General features: G+C 42.6%; 1 protein-coding gene and 1 pseudogene across 1 annotated transcript in view; both read left to right on the top strand.

Annotated features, from left to right (window-relative positions):
• Positions 1–16,471, top strand: part of PARP4 (poly(ADP-ribose) polymerase family member 4) — a 120,651-nt gene that overhangs the window by 52,587 nt on the left and 51,593 nt on the right. The window contains 5 exon segments of the mRNA XM_014452900.2: positions 782–913; positions 3,009–3,095; positions 10,008–10,172; positions 11,296–11,342; positions 11,501–11,579. Coding sequence (XP_014308386.1) covers positions 782–913; positions 3,009–3,095; positions 10,008–10,172; positions 11,296–11,342; positions 11,501–11,579 — 510 coding nt within the window.
• LOC106696538 lies at positions 1,298–2,287 on the top strand (annotated as a pseudogene).

The following is a 16,471-nucleotide window of genomic DNA, read 5'->3' as shown; positions in this document are numbered from 1 at the left end:
AACCTGAATTCCTTCTGGAGTCCAGGTTCTTAACCACTGTGCTGTAATGCAGCTTGGTATGGACTGTAAGAAGCAAAGGATTTGGAGTTTGAAAGGCTTAGCTGTGAATCCTTGCTCATTCCTTTCTAGCACTGTAACCTGGGGGAAGTTACTTAACTTCTTTGTGCCTCAGTTTCGTCATATATAAAATGGAAATAATAATATCTGTCAGTGACTATTAGATACAGGTAGCCAGGGCATTTTTTTTCATATGTAGTAGATGCAAAACAAATAGTGACTATTTTACAAGGAGAGGTGTGTGTCCTCCATTTGTTACTGTGGATTAGACAACTTGTACCATCTGACATTTCAAACCTCATAAGGCTTTTTTCTTAGGGAAGTTTGCCCCAAAATAAACTCATTATGTAGTAGTGGCTTTTTCACTAGTTTGTGATGAGACAGCTGGGCTATAGGATGACCTTGAATCTCCAGGCAGAAGCCCAGCAGCACAGATCTTGTGTACTCAATGGCTCACATATTTGACTCTTTTTGGAATGAGTTCAGTGTTTTTGGTTTAGTTATGTAATGGTTTCGTCTGAAGGAGAAAAATTAAGATGTCAAAAATTTGTACAGTATACTAGTTCTCAGTCTTAGTAAAAATACTTTTGTCAATGTTATCTAAAATTACTTTTTGAATGCCTGATCATACAAAGAAGATATGCATAATAGATTTCATTCAGAGTTGTTCTGCAAATGGTTCCATATGGTTTCATCAAGTTTATGGATGTTTTTTCTTCTTTAGGTCATTGTTTTTCAGACGTACACAAATCAGAGCCCTGTATCCATTGAGGCAAAGTATATTTTTCCTTTGGATGATAAGGCAGCCGTATGTGGTTTCCAAGCGTTCATCAACGAGAAACACATAGTGGGAGAGGTAAGGGGAGAAAATGCACTGTGGCTGCTCTTTGGTTCTAACATCAGTTTTCCATTTACCCAACTCTTCTTTATTGGCATCCCTATCATGTGGGGCTGAGTAGCAGTCTTATAAAACAAAAGTATTCTTTGAAGAACTAAGTACTTATGCAGTTAGCCTCCACTCACAAACCCCTCCTTGATTACCTCATTTCGCTCCTACCTGTCCACTCTTTATTGGTCAGTGCCTTGCAAATTGTTTGCCTGGGCACTTTTTAAAAAGTGTGATTTCATTATCAAAAATTTAAAGAGAAGCACATTAGAAAATTGGTGAAGCCCTTATAGATTTTTGCAAAAACCGATCCTCTGCATCCTGCTATAAAAGTCAAATTGGGAAAACAAACAAACAAACAAATCAATAAATAGTCAAACTGGGCAGTGCCCTCGGTGCCCCTCCCCCATCTGTCTCTTGCTCCAATAGTGTTTGGACAGGACAGACCCAGGGACACCCCTTCTTCCAGCCTCCAAACACCCTCCAACCTCTTTTCCAGTCACCACCTTTGGAAACATTTCAGCCATTCTCGGCCTCTGAAACCAGCCTACACCGTGTTTTGAATTTAACTTCTTATTGCCAAGCAATCATGAGCTCCCAAATTCATCTGAATTAGTCTACTGAGGTGGAAGCTGCTGTCAACTGCCTGGTCAACCTGCATTTGTGGGTCTCTTACACCTACCTCTCTCTGGGCTTCTAGTTCGACTCCAACGATGTGGCTCTGGAGGGCATGGGCCACTTCCTCCAGGAGTTGGCTGAGGAGAAGCCAGAGCACACCAAGCATCTCTTTAAGATCCATAACCAGTGCCTCTACCTCGCCTCTTCCAGGACATGCAGACGCCTTCCCAAGATGAGGGGAATAAAATTCAGGATGCCATGACAGCATGGCCATGGAGAAGAACCAGAACCAGGCCCTTTGCCATGCCCTGGGTTCTATCTGCACAGACCCTCATGTCTGTGACTTCCTGGAGAACCTGGATGAGGAGGTGAAACTCATCAAAAAGATGGGCAGCCATCTGACCAATCTCTGTGGACTGGCTGGCCCCCAGGCTGGGCTGGACATATATCTCTTCTAAAGGCTCACCCTCAAACATGATTAGGAGCCCTTGCAGCCCAGAGAACTTTGAGGGGCCACTCTGCATCTTCCTGGTGTCTGGCTTCTGCCTGAGTGTCTCCATGAAACCACTAAAATCCCTATAACCACCCTGGAGCCCTCTCCCATGCCTTAGACTAAATGGAAATAATAAAGTTTTTTGCAGGAAAAAAAAAAAGTCAAACTCAAGTGAAGGCTATTGTTCTAACTGTAAAGAAAAATTGTAACAAAAGAAGTAACAGTTGATTCATTCTTTTTTTATTGTAAGGATTAGCTCACAGTTGCAGTAGTAACAAACATTTCATTAAATTTAAGATAAGTTCAATTATTATCTTTTTGTTCAACATAAAGTCCTAAACTCTTTTTTTTCACTATTGACTTACATATTTTTATCTCAACTTAAAGAGAATTCTCATTAGTTGGCCTTTTCTGATTCAAACTCTTATTAGATAAAGATGATCATTGCCCTGGTCAGTGGTTAGAGCATTGGTCCATCCACCGAAGGGTCAAAGGTTTGGTTCCCACCCAAAGGCACTTGCCTGGGTTGCAGGTTCGATCCCTGGCCCCGGTCAGGGCACATGTGGGATGCAGCCAATTGATGTGTCTCCCTCACATCTATGTTTCTCTCTCTCTCCTCCTCCTCCTCCTCCTCCACCACCTCCTCCTTCTCCTCCTTCTTCTTCTCCTTCTCTTCCTCCCCTTCCTCCTCCTCCCTCCTCTTTCCCTCTCTTCTTTTCTCCCTCTCTCCCTCCCTTCTACTCTCTCTAAAAATCAATGAAAAATATCCTTGGGTGAGGATTAACAAAACAAACAAAAAAGAATGATCATTGATGATCATTTTATATATTTCCCTTCATCTTAGACAAACACTTAGTTTTCTCTTTTTGCATAGGTTTTAATGATGAAGTTTTCCTTAGTAAAGTCTGAAATCACTATCCATATTATGACTGGTATAAAAATAATCTTTTCCAGATCAAAGAGAAGGAGGCTGCCCACCGAGAATACCGAGAAGCCATCAGTGAAGGCCATGGCGCTTACCTGATGGACCAGGATGCACCTGTAAGGCTGGACATTCATCCATTAGTCTAGCACATTTACTAGAAAGGGAAAAGGAGTTGAAAAATTATTTGAAATATAAAATTCATACTAGAAACTAGGATAATTTAAATTATTTTGGCTCTACATTTTCAGATACTATTAGCAAGGGGAGGTCAAGCTGATCATACCCATTGGGCTTATCTAAATAATGTAACCAAACAAATAAGAGCCATCTCTGTCATTGGGAACTGAGTTTCCCAGAAATGACAACAAAAAGAAAACATTTGAGATACATAATTTTCACCTTCTGATAAAAGAGTGTAATATAGCTCTGGCCAGTGCAGGTCAGTTGGTTGGGTGGCATCCTGTGTACTGTAAGGTTGTGGGTTTGATCCCTGGTCAGGGCACATTCACAAATCAGCTAATGAATGCATAAATAAGTGGAACAACAAATCGATGTTTCTCTTTCTCTTTATCTCTCTCCCTTCCTCTCTTTCTAAAATTAATAATAAATCCTGGTTGGCATAGCTCAGTGGTTGGCTGGGAGGGCACATGCCCAGGTTGGGGTTCTGATCCCCAGGAGGGGCTTGTAGGGGGCAGCCAGTTGATGATTCTCTCTCATCAATGATGTTTCTATCTCTCCCTCTCCCTTCCTCTCTGAAATCAATTAAATATATATTTTTAAAAATAATAATTTTAAAAGTGTGTAATATATTTACGTGTTTCCTAGAACTAAGCTCACCTAGCAATTTATTCTATTTTCATCAAATCATAACCCAGGGAGGCATTTCTGCAGGATCCTGAGATATGTCCAGGTTCTGTTCTTTCTGATTATTTGCTTTCATAGGAATTAAATATGGAGAATCTGGAAGAAGGAACAGCTATCATGTCCACTGGGTTTCTTTTCCTATATATAAAATGTTTTCAATGTGTCTCTGTAGATACTAGATTGCAAGCAGTCAGCTTCTAACTAGTGTCTCTTGAGTAGATATTTAGTTGTTTTTAAAGATAGGCCATAGGTTTCAGGTATCACTTCTGAGTATTGCAGATTGCCATAGTATTGTGAAAATTTGATGTTTAGTTATTAAGATTAAAATAGATTTAAGGAATAAATGATTACTTTTGACATCTAAGATTTCCATTTGCAGAATGGGGAGTAAGCAAGGAAGAGGTAATTGTTAACCAGTTACAGTCCCCTTGCTGAAGTGCATGTATATAAAAAAAGCCTGGCTTCTTTTGACAGACTGCCACTGAACAGTGTGGGGTTATTGTCACAAACGGATTGGTCTGCATGTTTCCTCCTTGATGCTAACATATTTCCCCAGGAATATGACCCACAAAACAAAAAGTTTTCACAAAGGATATTACCTTTGGGTAAAGTCTAGAGAGAACCATTGCTAACCCAAGCCTTTGGGTACCCTAGAATGTATTTTGCCATCCAGTGACTATAATGTTCTCATACTATATTACATTAGTAACATAATAATATATAACATATAAATATTATAAGTTATTATACAGTTTACCCTTCAACAACATGGGTTTGAACTGCACAGGTCCACTTATACATGGGTTTTTTTAGTAAATATATTGAAAAAATTTGAGAGGCTGTGACAATTTGAAAAAACTCACAGGTGAACCATGTAGCCTAGAATCATAGAAAAAAGAAAAGAAAAAGTTAGGTATATCATCCTATATAATAAAGGGGTAATATGCAAATAGACCAAATGGCAGAAAAACCGAACAACCAATCAAAGCGTATATGCTAATGGTATGCTAAGGCTGCTCAACTGCTTGCTATGATGTGCACTGACCACCAGGGGGCAGATAGTTGACTGGTCGACCAGTTGCTATGACATGCACTGACCACCAGGGGGCAGATGCTCTGACCGGTAGGTTAGCTTGCTGCTGGGGTCTGGGCGATTGGGACTGAGCAAGATGGGCTGGACACACTCTGGAGCCCTCCTGCTGTCCCTCCCCAGCCTGATCGTGCACTGGTGGAGTCCCTCAGCCTGGCCTGTGTCCTCTCACAATCCAGGACCCTTTGGAGGATGTCGGAGAGCTGGTTTCAGCCCAATCCCGCAGGCAACTCCCCTTGGGAGGGCACCAGATGCAGGGCTTATGGCTGGCGAGTGCTGCTGCCACAGCGTGAGCCTCTCCCGATTGGGACTGATTGGCTGCGAGCCCGTGGCAGGCACAAGGGGGCCGGGATGAGCGGGAGCGGCAGTTAGGAGCTGCAGGTGGCATTGGACTGCAGGATTGACCCAGAGGGACCCCACCCATGCATGAATTCATGCACCAGGCCTCTAGTGAATGTATAAAATATATGTAGGTAAGGAAGAGAAGTGAGTGAACACCAGGATTTACGGAAGAAGTGACAGCAGGCTAACTCTACTGTTTTGTGCAAATGCCTTCAGGTTTATGATGAGGACTGCCCTTAGCTATAAAGTTGCTTACCCCTGAACCTTGAAGGGAAAAGATAAAAACCAACTGCCAGTTTTTGGTTTCACAACAGGAAAAAAAAGCCTGGATAATGAGGACGCTTTTTCTGGATTAGTTTTATCACTTTGTCCCTGAAGTCGGGGAAGTACCTTGCTTCAGCGACAAAGGGGCTACCTTTTAAAGTCCTTTTGACATTGGACATTGCCCTTGGCCACCCAGAACCCCAAGTGTTCAACAGGTGTCAAAGTGGTCTACTTTCCCCAAACACAAGTCTCTAAGTCATCAGGAGACATAAGTACCTTTAAGGCTCATTACACATGGTCTCTATGGAAAGGATTGTCAATGTTATGGAAGAGAACCCTAATAACCACAACATCACAGAAATCTGGAAGGATTACACCACTGAAAATGCATCATTGTTATGGAAAATGCAGTGAAAGCCATCAAGCCAGAAGCAATAAATGCCTGCTGGAGAAAACCGTGTCCATATGCTGTGTGGGACTTCACAGGATGTACAACAGAGCCATTCAAGGAAATCATGGAAGATTGTGGGCATGGCAAAATAAGGTGGGTGGTGCCCAGCCAGATGGACTCAGTTGGTTGAGTGTTGTCCTATGCACCGAAAGGTTGCCGGTTTGATCCCCAGTTGGGGAGTGTACGGAAGGCAGCCGATAGATGTTTCTCTCTCATATCGATGTTTCTCTCTTCCACTTCCTCTCTCTAAGTAGGGTTCCAATTATTCATTGAGTATTTTTTACTTCTTTTATGACATGGATCCTTCTATGATACAGGCACTGAAACTAAAGCCACAGTAGAAGAAGGATTACAAAAAAAAGTGGGTGGTGAAGGGTCTCAAGATATAGATCTGGAAGAGTTGAATAGCTAATAGACACCACACCAGAGGAATTAACAGAAGATGACTTGATGGAGATGAGTGCTTCGGAACCAGAGCCAGATGATGAGGAAGAAGACGTAGAAGAAGCATTGCCAAAAAACAAAGTGAAATTAGACAGTCTGGCAGAAGGGTTCCAATTATTCATGAGTGCTTTTTTTTTTAATATGTTTTATTGATTTTTTACAGAAAGGAAGGGAAAGGGATAGAGAGTTAGAAACATCAATGAGAGAGAAACATCGATCAGCTGCCTCCTGCACACCCCCTGCTGGGGATATGCCCGCAACCAAGGTACATGCCTTTGACCGGAATCGAACCTGGGACCTTTCAGTCCGCAGGCCGACACTCTATCCACTGAGCCAAACCGGTTAGGGCATCATGAGTGCTTTTGACTTCTTTTATGACATAGATGCTTCTATGATACAGGCACTGAAACTAAAGCAACAGTAGAAGGATTGGTACTGTATGGAAACAATTTTAGTGAAATAAAAAAAAACAGATGACATAAACTTACAATATCAATAAATACTATATAGTACTATATTATATAATTTCTTCTTATGATTTCCTTAACATTTTCTTTTCTATAGCTTACTTTATTGTAAGAATATAGTGTATGATAGGTATAACATGCAAAATAACTGTTTATGTTATCACTAGGGGCCCAGTGCACGAATTCGTGCAACTTGAAAGGAACTGTGGGCCGCCAGGCTGCGGTGGGCACAGGTGTGGGTCTCAGCCCATCCTCTGCACCCTCACCTGGCTCCTCCTGCCAAGGCCCCCAGTCCCCTGTCTGCTGACAGCCTCGCTCCCGCCGCTTCTCCCACATGCTGAAGGCGCCGGCCCCACTTGCACCCGGTGATGGTGCGGAGCGATTGGGGCCAGCACCAGCAGCAGGCGCGAGCAGGGCCAGTGCTATCAGTGGGTGAGAGTGGCAGCTGCTGCCCCAATCACCCCTCAGGAGCAGGGGTAGGTGGAGAAGCCCTCAGGGACGATCGGGACTGGCAGTGCTGCTCACACCAGCTGATGGCGCCAAGATATCGGGACCGGCGCCGGGCAATGGCAGCGGGTGCGAATAGCAGCTCCAGTGCCTGTTGTGGGTGCAAGCAGGTCCAGTGCCAGCAGCAGTTGTGAGCAGCAGCTCCGGCACCAGCAGCAGGTGCAAGTGGGGCCGGTGCCAGCAGCAGGTGCGAGTGCCCAGCGGGACCACGGCGCCCCCGGGAGCAAAGTATTTTCAGTAACCACTAGAGGCTCGCCTGATGACAGCAACTGGCGCCCCACCTTGGTCTGGCACCCCTGCTCACCTGCTCCACCATCCTGCCGTGGCCAATGCCTGACATGTTCTGTGCGTGCCCCCTGGTGGTCAGCACACATCATAGCAACCGGTTGTTCAGTTGTTTCGCCGTTCAGTCTATTTGCATATTAGGGTTTTATTTATATAGATTATTAGAACAGTAGTTAAGTTTTGTGGGAATCAAAAGTTATATATGGATTTCTTTTACTGCATGTGAGTTCAGTGCCTCTAATCTCAACATTGTTTAAGGGTCAACTGTATGTGTATTATTATGTGTTAAATCTATAATAATAAAAGGGTAATATGCTAATTAGACCGGATGTCTTCTAGACATCATTCTGGATGTCCTTCCTGACGAAGCCGGGGCCAGAGGGAAGCCAGCCCGGGTCCCAGGTGCCTGCAGGCAGCCCAATGGAAGCCAGCCTTGGTCCCGGGTGCCTGCCAGCGGCCAGAGGAGGGAAGCCCAGTCCCGGGTGCTGGAGGGAAGCCGGTGCCGGCAGCCAGGGGAAGGAAGGCCTACTCTTGCACGAATTTTCATGCATCGGGCCTCTAGTATGTTATATAAATACAGGGTGGGGAAAAAGTAGGTTTACAGTTGTGAGTACATGAAACAGTTTATTCTTGTATTATTTATTGCTTTAATTTTTATATAAACAACTGTAAATCTACTTCTGCCCCACTCTGTATATATTATTTATTTGTTAGTATATAATAAGTACAATAACAAATATATAATGTATACTTGTTATAAATATATAATATTATATGGGATGTTGTATATAATATTATATGGACAATATAATATAGGAATATACATGATATATTATATATACAGTGTTTCCAAGTATCAGAAGGATATTATTTTATGTGTCTATATGATTTTATAGACTATCTAACTTGTTATAATGGAAGTGACATCTTTCATCCTTTTATATCCTGCGCAGAAGCAGCATTGCAATCCCACATGATTAAGTGTCAGTCTCTCAAATGAACCTCAGGCTTTTATACACTTCCTTTAAGAGCAAATAGTATGAATACTTTCAACAATAGAGATTTTTTTTTAAAAAAGCAAACAGTATGGTGATTACTAGAGAGAAGGGGATGAGGGTGGGTAGAAAAACGTAAAAGAGGTCAAATATATGGTGATGGAAGGAGACTTGAGTTTGTGTGATGAACATACAATGCAGTATTCAGATGATGTATTACAGAATTGTACACCTGAAACCTATGTAATCTATTAACCAGTGTCACCCCAATGAATTTAGTAAAATTTTAAAAAAATGAGCACTATTGAATAATAATCATCTCTTCATTGTTTATCCCCATCCTGCAAGTAGGTATAGTAGGTATCCTTGATGCCAAAATTAATAATCCATCCCTTAAATCTGTCTAATTATTAATGTTATACACTCCTCATCTAAACATGTTACATTTTCATGGCAACATGGTCAAGTAGAATGGAGGATATGGTTGGGAGGTTAAGAGGTTCTCTGTGTATCAGAAAAAAATACATCTAGCCATAAATAGTCATGAGGTTGTCTTTATGCAGTGATTATCGATATTCCATTGAAAGAAAGTGAAATACCTCTCTCTAAAAAAATAAAGTGATAAATTTACTATAGGGGAAAAGAATTATGTGAAGGCCAAACTCAGTGAAAACTGCTCTGGTTCTACAGCCGCTGGTGGAACTGGTATTGGAGGCTGTGGAGGTCAGAGAGGCCTCCATAGTTCTTTCAGGAAGGGCAGCATGGAGGGGGTCCCTGCTCAGAGCCCTGCATGTGGGGCCTCTGGGGTGGAGAGGCCACTGGGTGATGTTCCCTAGTCCAGACAGGTCCTGCTGCCAAGGGGCCTCCTCTCCCTGTGCTCCTTTTAGATGTCACCCTGTCCCACCACTGGGGAGTGGCTTTAAGAATCCCCATTTAGCCCTGGCTGGTTTGGCTCAGTGGATAGAGCATCAGCCTGTGGACTGAAAGGTCCCGGGTTCAATTCCAGTCAAGGACACGTGTCTGGCTTGTGGCTCGATCCCCGGTTGGGGGCGTGCAGGAGGCAGCTGATCAATGACTCTCTCTCATCATTGATGTTTCTATCTCTCTCTCCCTCTCCCTTCCTCTCTGAAATCAATAAATATATATTTTAAAAAAAGAGTCCCCCTTTACACCACCAGTGCTTGGCTTGTAGGCTCTATTCTTGTTTTCTGAGGAAGAATCTGGCAGGTTGAAATTCTAGTAGTTCATGTAATAGGGTTAACTAGCATAGAGTGGATATGCATTTGAGTCACAAGCTAAGTAATGTATTTCTGTCTCAGGATGTCTTTACTGTAAGTGTTGGAAACTTACCCCCCAAGGCTAAGGTTCTTATCAAAATAACCTACATCACGGAACTCAGCATCCAAGGTACTGTGGCCGTCTTCTTCATGCCCGCCACCGTCGCACCCTGGCAACAGGACAAAGCTTTGAACGAAAACACCCAGGTTCGTGTGCTTAAGATAAAATTTAAAGAACCCTTTGTGTGTGTGTGTGTGTGTGTGTGTGATTTATGCATAAGGAATAAAAAAACGCATATAATGCAAAGGATCCATATAATGTTTGTAAAACAAAAAGAATAAAGACAAATATGCGTAATGGGCATATTTTTATTCTGTTTAGTCACTTTAAAAAGTTTGTGTCTATGTTATATGTTCATCGTTAAGAATTCAGAGAAGCCGAAACCGGTTTGGCTCAGTGGATAGAGCGTCGGCCTGCGGACTGAAGGGTCCCGGGTTCGATTCCAATCAAGGGCATGTACCTGGGTTGCGGGCACATCCCCAGTGGGAGATGTGCAGGAGGCAGCTGATCGATGTTTCTCTTTCATCGATGTTTCTAGCTCTCTATCTCTCTCCCTTCCTCTCTGTAAAAATCAATAAAATATATTTAAAAAAAAAAAGAATTCAGAGAAGCCCACGGTATACAAATAAGCCAAAGAGGAAAATGTGTTTTTGTTTTTTTGGTTAATCCTCACCCAAGGATATTTTTCCATTGATTTTGAGAGAGAGTAGAAGAGAGAGGGAAAGTCAGAGAGAAACATCAATGGTGAGATAAACACATTGATTGGTTGCCTCCTGTAGGAGCCCTGACCAGGACCCGGGCCAGGGAGGAGCCTGCAACCAAGTATGTGCCCTTGACTGGAATTGAACCTGGGACCCTTTGGTTCGCAAGCCAACACGCTATCCACTGAGCCAAACAAGCTAGGACAAAGAGGAAAATTCAAACCATCCTTAATTCCATCGCCAGACATAGTAGCCCAAAGCTACTGGTTAACACTTTGGTTTATATCTATTCAAACTTTCTACTCTGTGTGTATTTATAAATTGTGTGTATATGTACATGCGTGTTTGTGTGTATATATAGTTGGAAAGATCATACATTTTCCTGATTATCAGTTACCTTTTAGAACTCGCTGTCATTCCATGAACAAATGGTCAATGTCTCCCTGCTGCAAAGTGAGACCAGGTCTCATTGCTGCTGTAGGTTGTGGCCTTGGTGACATTACATTCAGTTGAGTCTTACTGTAAAACTTGATACTTATACATATGTGTGTGTGTGTGTGTTTAACAGGATACAGTGGAGAAGATTTGTATAAAGGAAATAGGAACACAGCAAAGGTTAGTACCTAAAATATAAAACCTGACAATTAATCATACAATGGGCATTAGTTTTTTTATGGCTTAAATTTTCATTTAAAATTATGTAAAAACAAACACAGGTAGCTGTTTAATATTAAGATATTAGACTAAGACAACTTTCTCTTTGTTTTTGGTAGCTTCTCTCTGAGTATGTCTATTGAGATGCCATATGTGATTGAATTCATTTCTAGTGATACACATGAACTGAAAAAAAAGGTTAGTAAATCTTTGCTTTATTTCTTAAGGGCTCTTATTTTAACACTAGAGGCCCGGTGCACAAAAATTTGTGCACTGGCAGGACGGGGGATGTCCCTCAGCCCCACTTGTGCCCTCTCACAGTCTGGGACCCCTTGGGGGATAACGACCTGCTGGCTTAGGCCCGCTTCCGGGTGGCAGAGGGCAGGCCCAATCCCTGGGTGCCTGCCCCGCAGCCCCTGGTCGGGCTCAGAGCAGGGCTGATTGGGGAGTTGGGGCGCCGCCCCCTGTCACACACAGGGCAGGGCTGATGGGGGGAGGGGGTTGTGGTGCCGCCCCCTGTCACACACAGAGCCTCGGATCAGGGGGTTGGGGCGCTGCCCCCTGTCAGGAACAGAGCAGGGCCAATGGGGGGGGGGGTTGGGGCGCCTCCTGTCACACACAGAGCAGGGCCAATCTGGGGGTTGGGGCGCTGCCCCCTGACACGCTCAGGGCAGGGCCGATCAGGGGTTGGGGTGCCGCCCCCTGTCACCCACAGAGCAGGGCCGATCTGTGGGTTGCGGCCCCACCCCCCTGTCACACTGCTCCAGGGGCCAGGAGGCCTCCTGGCTCCGCTGAACCCGGTGCTGGGAGGTCTCACGGCTCCACTGATCCCAGAGCCCTAAGGCCTCGCGGCTCTGCTGATCCCGGGCGGTGAGGCCTCACAGCTCAGCAGCTTCGTGGCTGTTTGGCTTCGCTCCACCGCTTGGAGCCTGTGTATGCAAATTAACCGCCATCTTTGTTGTCGGTTAATTTGCATATCACCCTGATTAGCCAATGGGAAGCGTAGCAGAGGTACAGTTAATTACCCTTTTTGTCTTTTATTAGATAGGATTAATTTTATGTTATAAAAGAAGACATGCACAAGGTCTAAAAAGTGAAATGATACTAAAGACAGCTTCTTAAAAGCAGCAGCAGTCCCAAGACAGTGAACTACTTTCATATTTTAGCTCTTTCCTGGTGGCCTCCAAAGTTTTAAATAAAATGTTTTTTGCTGCTTGTTCTTGATTCATCTGTTTCAGAAAATTTTTTTTTGACTTCTTGTTATGGTATATGAAAATTTAAGTCCCTTACCTCTGCACTCCCCTCACACCCCACTTTTTCTCTCCCCTTCATTCCTAAAGTTATATTACAATGTTTAGTTAAATCAGGTCAATGTTACATTATTATGACTGTTAAATGATGTTCACTATTGAACCAAGAAATGTATTATGATTATATATTCTTTAGTTTTTACCTTTTTTTTTGCATTATTTTCTTAATTTTTATTTTTATTATTTTTATTATTTTTATTTTTTTTAAATTAAATCTTTATTGTTCAGATTATTACATTTGTTCCTCTTTTTTCCCCCCATAACTCCCCTCCTCCCAGTTCCCACCCCACCCTCCGCCCTCACTCCCCACCCACTGTGTTCATCCATAGGTGTACGATTTTTGTCCAGTCTCTTCCCGCATCTCCCACACCCCTTTCCCCCCCCAAGAATAGTCAGTCCATTCCCTTTCTATGTCCCTGATTCTATTATAATCACCAGTTCATTCTGTTCATCAGATTATTTATTCACTTGATTCTTAGATTCACTTGTTGATAGATGCGTATTTGTTGTTCATAATTTGTATCTTTACCTTTTTCTTCTTCTTCCTCTTCTTAAAGGATACCTTTCAGCATTTCGTATAATACTGGTTTGGTGGTGATGAACTCCTTTAGCTTTTTCTTATCTGTGAAGCTCTTTATCTGACCTTCAATTCTGAATGATAGCTTTGCTGGATAAAGTAATCTTGGCTGTAGGTTCTTGGTATTCATCACTTTGAATATTTCTTGCCACTCCCTTCTGGCCTGCATAGTTTCTGTTGAGAAATCAGCTGACAGTCGTATGGGTACTCCCTTGTAGGTAACAGTTTCTTTCTCTTGCTGCTTTTAAGATTCTCTCTTTGTCTTTTGCTCTTGGCATTTTAATTATGATGTGTCTTGGTGTGGTCCTGTTTGGATTCCTTTTGTTTGGGGTTCTGTGCGCTTCCTGGACTTGTAAGTCTATTTCTTTCACCAAGTAGGGGAAGTTTTCTGCCATTATTTCTTCAAATAGGTTTTCAATGTCTTGCTCTCTCTCATCTTCTGGCACGCCTATAATTCAGATGTTGGTACGCTTGAAGCTGTCCCAGAGGCTCCTTACACTATCTTCTTATTTTTGGATTCCTTTTTCATTTTGCTTTTCCGGTTGGGTGTTTTTTGCTTCTTCGCATTTCAAATCTTTGACTTGATTCTTGCGCTCCTCTGGTCTGCTGTTGGGAGTCTGTATAATATTCTTTATTTCAGTCAGTGTATGCTTAATTTCTAGTTGGTTCTTTATCACAACATCGAGGGTCTCATTAGATTTCTTGAGGATCTCACTATATTTATCGGCGGTCTCACCAGTCTTTTTGAGGGTCTTACTAAGTTTATCGGCGGCTTCTAGACAGTTCTTGAGAGACCTTAAAAGTGTGGTTTTGAACTCTATATCCTTCATTTCTGTCAGTTGTGTCCTGTTTCTTTGTCTCCGCATTTTTTATGCTTTCTTGGTGCACCCCCTTGTGATCTTTGTGCGCAGTCTTGTTGTAGTTAAGCCTTGATTCACCTTTTTTAAAAAAATATATATATATTTTATTGATTTTTTACCAAGAAGAAGGGAGAGGGATAGAGAGTTAGAAACATCGATGAGAGAGATTGATCAGCTGCCTCCTACACGCCCCCTACTGGGGATGTGCCCACAACCAAGGTACATGCCCTTGACCGGAATCGAACCTGGGACCCTTCAGTCCGCAGGCCGACGCTCTATCCACTGACCCAAACCGGTTTGGCTGTTTTTACCTTTTTATGTAGTATTTTCCTGGGGAAAATTGCGTTTTTCATTTGCTTACACGTCTAGGACAATTCTTCACATATGCTAACACATAGATTAAAACTCCTCTTGAATGCTTCAGAGAATCCACTAATTTATGTCCCCTCTGACAGACATCCTGCCTCTTCTCTTCACTCCACCCAGCTTGGCTACTGTGGGGCAGCTGTTATCAGAGGGCCTCCCTTGACTCTTCATTTTTGTAGGGGTTTTATCTTTATCCCCTTTCTTGTTCTGTTCTCTCTATTTGGCAGAGCACAACCTCATTTCCTTCCTGAGTAAGAGGGATGGGCAGCAGTTACTATCTTTCTCTCCTTCTCCCTTCCTCTCTGAAATCAATAAAAATATATTTTTTTAAAAAAGAGAAGAATGGGGGACCCTTTCCCCCTCCCCACGTGGGGAGGGGGTACTTGTTCTTTAATAAATTTTCACCTTTCTATAAAAGAGAGAGAGAGAGAGAGAGAGAGAGAGAGAGAGAGAGAAGGATGGGCAGCAATGTCAGAAGATATCCTTATTCCATGTGCTGCTTTTGGTGAGGTGATTAATCCTGGTTGGAAATCATCTTCTCTTAGAATATTGAAAACATTGTCTTCTAGCTTCTAATGTTACTTTTGAGAAGTTAAATGTTATTTTTATCTCCCGTTCTTTGCCTGTAGTCTGTTATGTTGGGTTTTGTTTTTGTTTTTAATTCTGCAAGAATTTCCGATCTTTTTATCTCTGGTATTCTGAAATTCCACAATAATGTGATATTCATTCATTGTATGTAACTCATGGACTTGAGTTCTGGGAAAATTTTTTATAGTTTTAAAAAGTAAGTTGGTCCTCTCTCTTTCACCATTCTGCAATACCATTCAGTCAGATGTCCCCTGGATTGAGACCCTTATTTTCTTATGTTTTATCTCCTATTGCCCATTTTATTGTCTTTTTGGGTTTTTTTCTGGATGATTTTTCTAAATTCAACTGAAATGTTTATTTTAGTTCTCAAAAATTTTTGTTTGTAGGAGCTCCTCTGTATTTATTTCTCTTTTATAGAATTTTTTGTGTTTCACAGATGCATTATCATCTCTTTCATAAGCAAATGAAAGCATTTATAACTTTTTTTTCCCTTCTATTTTCTGTGTTGTGTCTCCTTGCTTTTAGTTCCTTCTGGCTTTTTGTTTGTTTGGTCTACATATGTCAGGTTAGAGCAGGGGTGGGGAACCTTTTTTCTGCCAAGGGCCATTTGGATGTTTACAACATCATTCGCAGACCGTACAAAATTATCCACTTAAAAATTAGCCTGCTATATTTGGTCAAATATTTAATTAACTCACTCCTGATGCCTTGGCAGGGCCAGACCAAATGAGTTCTCAGGCCTTATATGGCCCATGGACTGGACATTCCCCACCCCTGGGTTAGAGGCTTTTCCTCAAATGTCTGGATGACTTGTCTGTGTTCATCTTTAATTGAGACATGAGAAAGCCAGTTAGATGCTCTGAGGTGAGTGGGATGAGTGTACCAAAGGCCTGCACCAAAGGCCACTGGCAGGTGTTTAGTGGTGAGTATTGTGATGGTGTTTTAGCCATTTCTGTGGTTATTCAGAACACCTCTAGGATGTTTATAAAGTATGACAGGGAGGGCAACTAAGGATCCTATGTTTTGGGATGCTGCCTCTCACTTCAGTGCCATTTGCAGCCCTGTATTCCTATGCTCCATTATGTCTAGGATACCCAAGTCTGGATTCCATTTGGTTGAATTTCTCTGAGTAATAAATCTCTAATTTTCTTTAGTGAGAGAATAGGGTGCTACTTCTTGGTGCCAGCTACTTGATTTCTTAGGGTAGGGAGAGGGCCTGAAGGTTCAACAGTTTAGTACATAGTGTGTTCATGACCGCTGGTTCCTGCAGTCCCTCACCTGTGTGTAAGCTGCCCCAGGTTGCTGCAGGACCACTGAGTCCACTGCTGAGGCCATGCCCTTCCATGTCATGGAAGATGATTTCCAACCCAGGATTAAGTACCTCACCAA

The sequence above is a fragment of the Myotis lucifugus genome, unplaced genomic scaffold (genome assembly GCF_000147115.1).
Source record: "Myotis lucifugus unplaced genomic scaffold, Myoluc2.0 scaffold_19, whole genome shotgun sequence".
Classification (NCBI taxonomy): domain Eukaryota; kingdom Metazoa; phylum Chordata; class Mammalia; order Chiroptera; family Vespertilionidae; genus Myotis; species Myotis lucifugus.
The sequence above is the reverse complement of the archived record's forward strand: the minus strand, read 5'-3'. Positions and strand labels throughout refer to the sequence as shown.